General features: G+C 42.3%; 1 protein-coding gene across 4 annotated transcripts in view; it reads right to left on the bottom strand.

The window, feature by feature from the left end:
* KDM2A (lysine demethylase 2A) overlaps positions 1–12,633 on the bottom strand; it is a 53,089-nt gene that overhangs the window by 20,174 nt on the left and 20,282 nt on the right. For all 4 annotated transcript variants that reach the window (XM_083512407.1, XM_083512406.1, XM_083512405.1 and 1 more), the window contains exons 6-13: positions 10,841–10,887; positions 10,366–10,544; positions 7,010–7,116; positions 6,389–6,482; positions 3,635–3,788; positions 3,044–3,159; positions 1,505–1,631; positions 608–1,005 (exon numbers count right to left, since the gene is read on the bottom strand). In XM_083512407.1, coding sequence (XP_083368533.1) covers positions 608–1,005; positions 1,505–1,631; positions 3,044–3,159; positions 3,635–3,788; positions 6,389–6,482; positions 7,010–7,116; positions 10,366–10,544; positions 10,841–10,887 — 1,222 coding nt within the window. The remainder of the gene's footprint in view (positions 1–607; positions 1,006–1,504; positions 1,632–3,043; positions 3,160–3,634; positions 3,789–6,388; positions 6,483–7,009; positions 7,117–10,365; positions 10,545–10,840; positions 10,888–12,633) is intronic.

The raw sequence follows: 12,633 nt of genomic DNA, 5'->3' as shown, positions 1-12,633 counted from the left end.
TGCATACTTTTGGAAATTTTGATTTAGTGAGATGTTTATGCAAGTGTGTTAGGTGTGTGTACACCTTTCTGGTACAATGGAAACAAACAAGGTCAGGAACAAATCATAGCCAAAGAAGCCATAACAAGAGGGCCAAGTTTCAAGAGAGATTTTCAGAGCCATTTTCAAAGCACCTCATTACCATTCAGGGATTCACACAGAGAAAGCGACAAGAGGCTATATAATTACACTGTTGATCAACGTGCACTGTTTCATATGGATAAAGCTTGGGAGGGCAAGTCTTTCTTCAACTCCCAATGGCATGAAACAACTTCGTATGGCCCAGGACCAGAAGTGAAGCACTAGCAAAAAATGTAATCCAGTTGATGACTGTGCTCACACACTACGGAGGTGGCAGAGCCCAACACACCCACAGAGCCATGCTAGATAACTTTACAATATTAACAGATGCATAAGCAGCTGATCAACTCAAATAGAGAAACTGGCCACAGCAACAAATCACTTAGGCTTGCACACGGCCCATGTAAACAAACATTGTTGGGTTGTCACAGGTGCTGGGGAAAAAGTGCTACACAAAAAAAAGATAACTCTTGACTTTACAACATACCTTAACATCTGCAATAAGGGCGTCCTCATCCTCTATGCCTGTGGGTACACACTTCTTGTGTAGGGGTAAAGACTCCAGCTTGTCTACAAGACAACGCAGACCTTCAAGCTCAAATTGGGTCAGATGCACCTTGTTGCCCTTATGAGGGCTGTTGCTATGAGTGTCCCAGGCTTGGCCATTGTGAGAGCCTCGACTGGACTCTGAGTCCATGGAGAGAGTTCTCTTGAGATCTGGCAAACTCCGGCAGCCTTTATTTAGTTCTTCATAGTCTAGATTAGCACCATTGGCTACAGGGCTAGTGAGGACCGACCGCCTAGTGACAGGGCGGCGCGATTCCTTTTCTGCTGCTGCATCATCTTCCTCCACAGTGCCTGACTCCAAGCCGCATAACTCCATATCTGTATGTAAAGGGTAGAACAGTGATAATTGAGCAGATCTGCCTGTGGAACAGCTTTGGAGAGAATTAAGGTGTTTCAGTATTTGTACTATTCACTCAGCCACCACAGCGGCCTGGGGAAAATGGAGTACAGCTCCTTAGCTGTTGTGCACACACTCTTGGCAAGAGTGAGCGTGCTAGTGTAACAGCTAATACCCTGCTGCGTTTCAAAGTTGGGAAAATACAGCACACAGCAGTGTGACCCATTTGCTACTTGCCTATCAATGGGGAACACAAACCACTACAAACTGTAGAAATATGTAATCTGTATTCTGGCATATTCCACCAATCTTGGAGAAAATGCTTAATTAAGAGGTTACTTTTGCTGAAGTCAGAAGGCATCAAAACAAGTGATTCTTTTTATTCTAATGTCAACCCAGATGAGAGTTTAGCTTGGAAGCAAAGTGTTTTTAGAAATTCACAGAAGAATGACAGCCAAATAACAGGAAAATAACTCTTACCCATGCTGAGTGACTCCTTCTGAAAGTCCTTGGTTAGGTGGGAACGGTTGGTGATGCAGAAGACATAGCGTTCTAGTACGTACCAGCACATTTCATAATAAAAGGGATAGCGAAATTTATTTGGAACCTGTCAGTGTGTAAGAAGTGAGAAGGCTGAGTCTAGAAAATGCTACCAGTTGCACACCCTTGTAAACCATCCCATTACCATTCACTCCCTTTTAGGGAAATAAAAATACCACTTCTCCCCTCTCAATAATGAAGTTCATCAGTTAGTTTGTTATTTACTGCTGAGCAAAGCACCCCCATTCCAACCAGAAAAGCTAATCAATTTCTCAAAGTTGCCAACCTTCAATTAAGTTATCTGTTTATGTTGCCTCTCTATCATCTGCCACGGATTGCTTCGGCTTCCTCAGATGCCTGACAGAGAAATACGTTCTCTCCTGATTGTCCAAACTGCTGCTGGCTACAAGGCTTACTATAGCTTTATGGGCTGATCTTGCAAGCATCACAGCCTGATACTCTATAGCTACATGGCAAAGAACAGTGGCAAAAGCAGCTGTAGAAACCTGCTGCTTTGGGGAGTGAGGATTGGACTCAAACACCAGAGACTAACTGTGGGGCACTCAAATGCCAGAAACACAAAATGTGGAATATGGTGGAATTTTCAGCCTATTACATTGGTGATACAACCAACAAATCAAGGTGGGGGGTCTCTGTAGGCCACAAAAAACTTTACAGGGGCAATAGGTGGTCCATGGGTTGATTATCCCTGCTACAGACACTCATTTAGATCTTCCCTTCCCTTCTACAAACAGAAGAGCCTTTATTTATTCTTTATTTACCAAAATGTATATACTGCTTGATTGCAGTTAAACTTCTCAGTGGTTTGCAAGAAATATTAAAATTATCAATAAAAGCAGCCAAAACATTTAAAATTAACAGCAAAATAAAAGAGGTTTAAACATGTCCACATCTACGTGTCTGGATAGGCTTTCCTAAACAATTTCCTTAAAGCAGGCACCGACAAGAGTACAGTGAAGCCCCCACCTGATGTCAATAGGCATGGGATTCCAAAGTGTCGATGCCACCACACTAAAAGATAGAATTCTTACAGCTGTGGAACAAATATTATGTGCCACCTGTAACAGTACCAGCTCAGACCCTGCTCTTTCTGTTGGTGAGAGCATCCCATAAATGGAACTCTGCTCGCAGGACACTCTGCCAGTGAAAGGAGATTCAGGATCCAAGCCTATATATGTTGTCAAAAATCTTTCCTCACCAAGGCTCCTAAGAAAATTTAGCAGTCATGGAATTACAAAGATGGGTCCTCTTATGGATTGAACAAGATAGCAGTGTCAGAATAAACTGCCAGTTTTCACAGCAGAGGGGGGGGGGGGGGAAATACTGCATATGCTCCCCAGAGATAAAAATTGTCTGTTTCATTTACCAGTGAGCAAAGAAAATTCTGCGGGGAGCTAGTAGTATTGCTACTGAAATTGCTATGTTATCCAGGTTTGAAAACTTTTGGAAACTGCTTACCCGTGTGCGGTCTTCAATGCTGTAGATCCGCAGCTGCATAGGGATGTTGAAGCTGTGCAGAAAGTTACCCCCAAAGACCAGGGTGTCCATAGGAGTGTACACCGCATGGATCCAACCTGATAGCAAAAAGCCCATAGGTTAAGATTTTCTGGTGTTGCATAATGGAGAACCTTGTGCCACTAAAGCTGATTTCTGTAGTATCCTAAGAGTTGTGCTTTCTGAAAAACAGGCCTGCTCTTAATCTCAGCTCCTGCTACTAAAAGCTACAAGATTCTTCCTCCTTTTCAGCAATGCGTGCCATCTTATTTTCAAAGGCAGGATCAAGAAGGAATTGATTCCAATTATCTTGGAAAAGGGAATACTGTTTTTGGGGTCTCTGATCTACTGTTTATTCTTCTCAAGTCCTCTTCCATACATAAGATTTGCCCATGTAGTTGACAGCCTCATTGGGTCTAAGGAGCAACAATAGTTAAATCTCAAAACCACATGGCTAACAAACAAACTGCAAGAAATAACTCTTCTAATGCTTCAATGGACACATTTATTTATGGCAAGAGAAAATTAGTTTAAGCTCTGTTCACATTACCCTACCTGAGGGTATGACAAAGGTATAGCCTTGTTTGAGCTCAATACGCTGACAATTTGACACCCTGTCACCAAGAAAGATATCCCCTTGTTTTCCCGACAGCAGCCAGTTTTCATACAACTCCAGGTTCTGGGGAGTGGGTGGAATTAACCAAAAGACCTACAAGTGGAAAAAGATAGATTTAACAAACCTTCTCTTTTGAAAACCTACTGTTTGCTGAGATCCATTTGTTGCTTTGTTATATGAGCCAGACTTAAAAGAAACTCAAGAGCAGTGCTATATAAACCATGCAACAATTGGCCGACAAAGCCCACCTTCCCAAATAAAAGCACTTCACACTTTACTCAGTAGCTTAGGTGCACTGGTGCTTACCCTGATAAATATATCAGTTGTGATGGGGGAAATTCAGCACTATCTGGCGTATATCCAAACATGCAGTGGAGGCTAACCATGGATCCCTGATTTTAAGTTCAGTTCTTGGCAGGGGTGGGAAATGGGGGAAAGTATGGGTCACTCCTTGAGACTGCAGCAAATGTTGCTGGAGCAACATGGACAAAAATAACTGAAGAGGTATATTAAAACTACTTGTCCCAGAGTTGTCTCATCCTACCTTTCATCGGTGCCTTGTTGCATGCTGATTACTCTACCTAAAAACCTTCCCTCCATAATTTTTCAGCACTCTTCCTCCAAGTAGTGAATCCTTAAGGTTAGGTTTCTGGCAAAATCTTTCAGCACTATATGTCTTGTATGTACCACAGACTAACCTCCCCCTACATCTCCACTCTATAGAGCAGAACACATCGTTTATTTTCTATATGTGCCCTCCTTGCTGCGAATGCTAACTGTTTAATGGCCAGCAGTATTCATTACCGTAAGAGGCAGCCTCAATATTTTGCATTATGTGGAAATTGCTTTTCATGTGTAGTATAGTACGCCTGGATTGAGTGGTTAGTATTAACACACAAACTAAAATGAAACTTCAATTGCACAAACAGTGCACAGCCAACACTGCTCAGAAAAATGAGAGTCATTGCAGCAATGAGATGTGCCAAGAGCAGGCAGTGCACAAATCAGAAGGTTAAAAACCCCAAATCATAATGAAGGCTGTGAGTTGGTGAATCTTTATGGCTTGCATTTTGTAGCAGTAACCACACTATGCTTTCAGTATTAAATGAATAGAACAGGAAGTTGCAATTACAATTCAGAATCAAGTAATTTATTTTCATGCCTACAGAGACAATTTCTACTTCAGCATTCAAGAGTTTTAACAAATTACCTGCCTTTTGTACTTATTTCCACCAAAGCAAAGGTTTGTTTATATAAAGTGAATGAGGAATATTTAGTAGTCACACTAACAGAATTAGAATTATTGGAGAGCTCAGCGTTGTAGTTTTCCTCAAATTTCTTTAAAAAGTAGGAAGTTGTATGTACACAAACACTAACCACTCAAGTACACAGAACATGCCCTACCGAATATTATGAGATATATGGTACCTAAACCACTTTGTTGTTTCTAAAAGTAATCCGTATGTGTAATCCTCAGCAATGCCTCAGTTTGTGAGAGAGACCAGATTAAGCTACTGATAATTTGTCTCTATGCCTTATTTGCAACAAAAACCAAGGAATACTTCTCTAAACTGGTGAAGCTACAGAAACAAGTACCTGTTGTCTACAAAGAAGCAGAGGTGCCAAAAATTATATTTCTGACTAGGGGGAGAAAAGGGTGGGTGGGTGGAAACAAAAGTTTGGATAACATGGATTGTCTAGAAATGTGTGTTTAAATGTTCACAGCTTTTGAATGTTTTCACAAACAAGCTTGTAATACTGTGTGTGTGTGTCCATGCACACAAATGTTAATTAATTCCTCAGACCAAGGCTGGATGAAAGGCCTGTGACCACTAATGGAAGAGAAATAGGAAGAAAAGACTATATGGACTAGGAATCTTGCAAGCTCTCCTTCCCCTTCAAGATCCCTAAATTTGCTCTAAGGGTTTGGAAACCCCTAGAGCAGATTGGAGGGTACACAAGGAGATGAAAGGGAGAGGAAGTTCAGTTGCCTACACAGCAATTGTTATGTGCATGCAGTGATTTAGTTGGACACAACCTCCCAAATTTTAAAGCATACCAGCGAATACAGTGAGCTCTTATATTTTCAATGTTATTTTTTTAAAAAAAGATTGGATGTTATTTGATTCAAAGTATGTATATCCTGCTTTTCCAGTATAATGTTTTCAAGTTTGTTTAGCAGCGCAAATGATTTAATATACATCTGTTTCACTAATCACTCATACATCTCCCTTTCAATTTGCTCATGTTCCGTTAGTTACACACTGTATCCACCTGGGAATCTTACTCAACAGTACAATAAGCTTAGTTGTCCTGATTCTAAAGCACAGTGACCAAACACAAGCTAATGAGCTGCATGTGGCTCCCTGGGTGGTTCAAGAAAGCGAAGCAATTAATTTTACAGCAGCTCTGCAATGGGCAAGTGTTCTAGAAGCACAACAGAACCTTTCCCATGTCTCCTTCACCCTCCCTGCCCTTCCTTTTTTTTTTTTTTTTAGTCAGAAGCCAGACTGAAGGATTTCTGAACAAAGCAGACACAGCTTCATGATTCACAGGGTCCAGTGTTTTGGGATACCTCAGCAGGCAAATGAGAAACAGAATTCCAATTTTACTCAGTTAAGCATTTAAAAACTATATCCTTCTGCACAATCTCCCACACAAAACAGAGCAACTTGCTGGGATTGTCACAATACCTTCCCCCCTCTGTGGATGTGATACCACACTGAAGTGCCACCGAAGTCTACATGGAAGTCTGTATAGCAGCCCTTGACACTCATCAGACAGTACCTGAAATGAAATCAGCAATATGAAACTGCAACTCAAGTCCAATCAATCTTGCATTTCTATGCAGATGGAATAAATGCTTGGTATTAGAGTGCTTGCTGACAGTATTTTATGGGTGACTGGCACTTTGAATCAAAGCACTAATCACCCAGAATTTACACATTCAGGATGCTGACCCCCATGCCAATTGCTGTTGATCTAAATGACCACCATGGGGCACAGCTACTATTGCATCAGAACAGGGGCAACAGGGAACTACATCCCAACAATGCTGTAACAGGAACCACCTCCACTTTATTTTTGCAATTCCTGATATTTTCAATCAAATAAAGATAACCTTTTGACAATATAGTGTGCAAGGCTGTTCGGTATCACTGTCATGTTAGGAAAAACAACCTTTAGGTTTCTAGCTTGGATGACTGAAAACAGAGTTTGGGCATTATATTAAGGAGGCAGCTTTAGCAGAGACCTCATTCTGAAATCTCGCCCTTGTGCATAGGTGGTTACACACAACATCTGAAACTACTTACTTCTGCACCTTGGGATACTGCATATCCAGAATAGCGTTTGTTGATTCTGTCTGACTTTCCTTCAGATGCCTTGGCCACATATTATCAACCCAATCAATCAAATCAACCTGAAACCATACAGGTATTAGAGCAAAGTTGTAGACAGCAGAATTACTAGGAGGCATCATTGCTACAGAACATAATTGCTAATGGCAGTCAAAATAACTTAATGAACTGAATATAAAATGCTATACTTACTTTGAGGTACATTCTCAGTAATACTTACCTCATACTCTCTAGCTACAAATACAGTATTGCACTATGATCTCCATATATTTTAAATTCCTGAAGTATCAGATATGAAATGAGTACTCAGCTTATTAATGTCTCAATTAATTATTCAACCATGGCCCTGATTCTGTAATAGCTTTCCATAGCAAAGTTGTTACTGACAGAAATTTCCAGTTGGATGACCAAGATGACAGTTTGGAATGAAGAAAATTGAGTAGACATCATGTGCTGGTCGACATAAGTCTGTGAAAGCCATTTCCCAAAGTGGCTGCCAGCCATCCTCCAGCAATCTTTCTCTCATGAATTATGACATCTACATCCATAAAATTTGTCAAGCTACATGTTTTGAGATGTCTCAGTTCTTCACAAGTTATATGTACATTAGTTTTATTATATTATAATGCCAATAGTAGAGGGGAAAGCAAGAATAAAGAATTAGGATTGTGCATCTCAAACTAAGCGTTGGGCCAACACAAATTATATGCCAACATCTCCAAATGAGGGTTCTCTACAAGATGACAATTGGAGGAGTGTAGTTCAGTGGTAGAGCATCTGCTTGGCATACAGAAGGTGCCAGGTTCTATATCTGCCAGGTATGGCTGGGAGAGTTCCCTCTCTCAAACCCTGGAGAACTGTTGTCAGTCAGCATAGCAAATACCAAGCATGACAAGGTCTGACTTTGTATAAGACAACTTTCTATGTTCCTATGTTATAGTGGACACTCTCCTGGAGGTGAGGATACATCATGCTAATTCATCATCTTACTGTGGAGGAACAGGCTGACCAGGGATGCATCACCAACACCTGGGTGGGCCAGAGTTGACTCAGCTTTGGCTATCTGGGTACTTGGGGCAACATCAGCCCAGACAGGCATAGTGGGTGCGGAGCTGTTGCTGTAGTCCACAGGAATTCACTTACCACTACTGGGAAAGCCTTCTTTCTTGGAGTGGGACTGGAGGGCCTGCAATCTGGTGTTGGGCCAAAGGCTAGGGATGCTGCTCATCAGCCTCCATAGCTGAGCTGGCCAGTGGTGTCTTGGGCGTGATGTTGGAGGAACCCAGAACTGTGGTTTTGGGTGACTTCAACATTCATGCTGAGGATGCCTCAAGTCTTGCTTGGGAGTGCATGGCGTTCATGGCAACCATGGGCCTGTCTCAAATGATCATCGGTGCAATGCACAGAGAAGGACATGCCCTTGATTTAGTCTTTGCTTCATGCTGAACGGGGTAGTCTGGAAAAGGGGGTGGGGCATGTCATTCTCAGACCACTTCCTGGTGAGATTTGGACTTGCAGCAATGATTCTCCCCTGCAAGGGTGGGGGACCAGTTAGGGTAGTCTGCTCCCCGATATGAATGGAATCTGTTGAATTCCTCACTGCTTTGCGGGTTTTCCAGTGGATAAAGCGCGTGATCCTGTTTATGTCCTAGTTTCACTAGGAAACAGAGACTCGTACAGCCATTGACACAATTACTCTGGTGCTGTGGAGTCTGTTTTGCTCCTTGATATACTAAGGAGCTGTGGATGATGAAATGGACTGGGCAAGGACTGGAGCGTAAGTGAAATAAATCTCGCTTTGGAGGGCTCCTAACTGGTTTGGGCTCCTAACTGGTTTACCATGTGGTTTGGGCTCCATGTGTTCGGGCTCCTAACTGGTCTACCATGAGGCAGTGAGGGCAGCAAAGACATCCTACTCCACTGCCCCCATTGCATCGTTGAGGAACTGTCCGGCAGAGTTGTTCCATGTGGTCTGGAGGCTACTTACTTCCGAACAGAGAATACACCTCTGGGGTACATGGTGTCTAGCTATAACTGTATGGCTGCACACTTTGAGGATAAAGTCACTTGACTACGTAGCAATTTAGATGCCTACTGAGATGTCCAATGTAATGTCCAGCCCTGTCTTTTGGTATCAGGTCTAGTAAATGCAGTCAGAGGATATGGACAGGATACTTGCAGTGATGTGCTGACCACATGCTCATTAGCTCCTTGTCCATCTTGGCTTATTAAAGCTAGCCGAGTTGGGGTGACTGAATGGGTCATAGGTGTGGTAAATGCATCTTTGCATGATGGAGTGGTGCTGCAAGAGCATGGCTTGTGGCCATTTTGTAAAACAGCTTCTGCAGATTTATTTCCACTTGTGTACGATGTCTATCCAATGTTTCATTACAAGCAGTGTATTCTATGTCACCCAAGTTGCAACTGCCATCAGCAATAACTTTCCTATGGAAGTTTATTACAAAGTCTAGACTACAACCATGACTAGAAGATGGAATAATGGTGAGTGGCCTTGCATCTAAGTAATTATTCAGGAATGAAAAGTTCTGCTCCAGCTGCCCTTAATGTTTACATGTTTGTAAGAATCCATACCATTCTAAAAATAATAAGCCATTTCCCTCACATTTGCTAACTGCATAACTATGACTTACTCAAGGATATTGGTTTGCTCTTCACAAAACCTGCAACATTTATACTCAATTAGGGCAGCTAGCTGAGATACTGCTGAACACTAATTTGTATTTAAATGTGTAAGCTCTTGCAAGAACCTGTGCACTGACAGCATGCAGCTTTAAAATGTTCAAAATGACCACGCAGAACTACATTAGCCAATGTATACAGAACTTTGCTACTGAGCTAATGAAGGGACAAGATTCACACTACTATAAAGTATCATCCTTAAAAGTTAACTTACGCTGCCACATAGATGATTCATACTACACAAACTTAACTTCACTCACCACTGTAAACAGCGTCTTTATTTCTCATTAGCACTAATGATTTTATTGAAAGTATGTGTTACATCTTGGATTCCTCTCTTACATTGATGGCTATTGGTAAATATGAGAATCTAAGTCACCCTATATGATTATGAGTATTTGAAGTGTAGTGTTACAGGTACATTTAGTTAGGAACCAGAAGGTATCTGTAAAAACTAATTGACATCAATCAGCTGACTGGAATTTACCCAAATGGATGTGAAATAATTCCCTTCTTCAAACAATTCAAATTAAAACTTATCAAGCCCCATATCTATTCAAATGAAATGGAAAAAGCAGGGTGATGTTGGCAGGGCAAGGGTCTCTGCTTACTGTATTTGGCCTCTGCACCAGGTTCTCGAGCCGTGTGTGGCTGAATTCCAGGCTGATGACATTATACAGCTTCTCTCGCTCCTCCTCTCGAGTTTCATAATAGCGTGCCCACTGTGCCATGGTCATCTCAATATCCCTTTGTGTGTTTACATCCATGACGTCCACCATCCTTCGACTCCCTATCAGGACACAGAAATATGTGGCTACTTTGGCTAGAAATTGTAGTAGGAAAGGTGGGAGGGACACCAGAGTATAGAAAAAAGATTAAAGAATGTATGGGAGGACAGGGTATAGGTTATCCGCTCAAAGCCCCCTGATTTTGAAGAAGTTTCAGCTATTTTCCCACAAAGTCAGGTTTTTTTAAATAAAAAAAATTATGTGTAACGAAAACCAAATTCCATGTCAGATTTCAGATTGTTCATATGTTACACACAGTGGATACTCTGAGCTATAAAAAACAGGAGTGCATAATTACCTACGTAGAGTCGTACATCATTCACACTGAAGTCTGGATCTGGCATCCTGTAAAATGAAAAAAATAAAATAAAAATTAATGCAATAATCACCCAATAGCCCTTCACCATGCAATTTTATCCTGGGCACTTCAGACACGAACTATAAAAACTTCATAGGTTTGCTTCAGCCTTCAAAGAGTAAATGTGGAAACATACAAATCCTGTGCCCCCATCTTCGTTTGCTGTCACTGCAAGTGTGGCTCACTTTCTAAAGGGCAATAATTCTCAAGAATACAGATGGGAGAGAGCGCTATACTTACTGCCTAACATGGTCTTAGCCAGTTCTAGAGCTTCTTTTCTCCAACTATAGGTGCATCTGTTTCGGTACTGCTCTAAACTGAAAAAAATGTGCCAGCTGCAGCCCCTCCCTGATAGCCTGTCCTCAATCTGTCCAGTGGCTAGCAACCTACAGATTAGACTACTGGAACGCACTGCACAAGAGCTGGACCTCTGGCTGGGAACATCTCTCACAGGTGATTAAACATCTTTGCTGGTTATTGGTCCATTTCCAAGCAGAATTTAGAGTACTAGAACATACCTTTAAAGCCCCACATGGGTTAGTTCCCTAGATACACATACCTTCACAAAACCTGCCCCAGAACTGCTGTCTGGCTCTCCTAAAGAGGCAAGGCAAGTGGTATCTGAGAGGACCTTCTCAGTTGTGGCACCCAAGCTGTGGAATTATCACCAAGTAGGTTTGCCTGGTGCATATTTTGCTGTTGTTCAGACACCAGAACTTTTTATTTTCCCCAGGCTTTTCTGCCATCTTTACTCAGTATTTTATCTGGACTTTCCCCACACTATTGTGTGCATTTTATTGTTTTAACTCCTTGTAGTTAGCCGCTGTAGTAAGTAGCAGTAATATTTTATATTGGACAGCAGTGTGTATATATGTAATTAAAAAACACCTTTGCAGATGGAAAATTGCTGCAGCCATGTAGCATCAGTGCAAGGCAGGCTGGCATGTTTGTACCAATTACTTGTGCCAGATTATCCTGGGAGGAAAATGAAGCAAGGAAGGTGCTTGTGGTTCTTGGTATCTGTTGTGTTTTAGAAATGCTGTTAGCCACTTTGAGGACTCTAGTTGAGAAGTAGGATATAAATCTACTGAATGAATGAATGTTCTTTGAAAGCAGAACAAACCATGGCTGTATTCTGTCCCATGATTAAAGCAGCAAGAGGGAACATTTTGGGCCCACAGCTTAAGTCAATGGTTTTCAACCAGTGTGCTGTGGCACCCTGGGGTACCTTGAATGATAGTCAGTGGGCAACACTGGCCTCTGTCCCTCTTTCCTTCCCTCCTTGCGTCTCTGCCTCTCAAAAGCTTGCATAGCTGTTTGTTGCAGCAGCCCTGGCTACAAGCTCCTCTGGCAAATGGGGCCTCTGGGGCTGGCCAGGGGGTGCTTCCCAGGCCCCTGTGGGGCAGTGTGAGGAGACACTTCTCTTTGGGGAAGTGGGGGCGGCAGCTCAGAGACCAGAGGCAGCAGCAGCAGCTGCCCCTGTAACTCCCAAGGAGACGGGAGAGAAGGCTGAGGGAACATTCCACAAGGGAGGGTGTTTGAAAAAGGGTGAGAGGCTCCCAGCTCTGCAGGCAAGGGGTGACATAACTGGGTTCCTGAGCCCCACAGGGGTGCCGCAGAAAGAATGTAGCTGGTTAAGGGAGCCATGGACCGAAAAAGGTTGAAAACCTCCGGCTTAGGTCCTTATGGAAGGTACAACTTCAGAAGACTCACTACACATGCTGCGAGTCAAG

The sequence above is a fragment of the Podarcis liolepis genome (assembly GCF_965112155.1).
Source record: "Podarcis liolepis genome assembly, chromosome: 1".
In the NCBI taxonomy this organism is placed as follows: domain Eukaryota; kingdom Metazoa; phylum Chordata; class Lepidosauria; order Squamata; family Lacertidae; genus Podarcis; species Podarcis liolepis.
The sequence above is the reverse complement of the archived record's forward strand: the minus strand, read 5'-3'. Positions and strand labels throughout refer to the sequence as shown.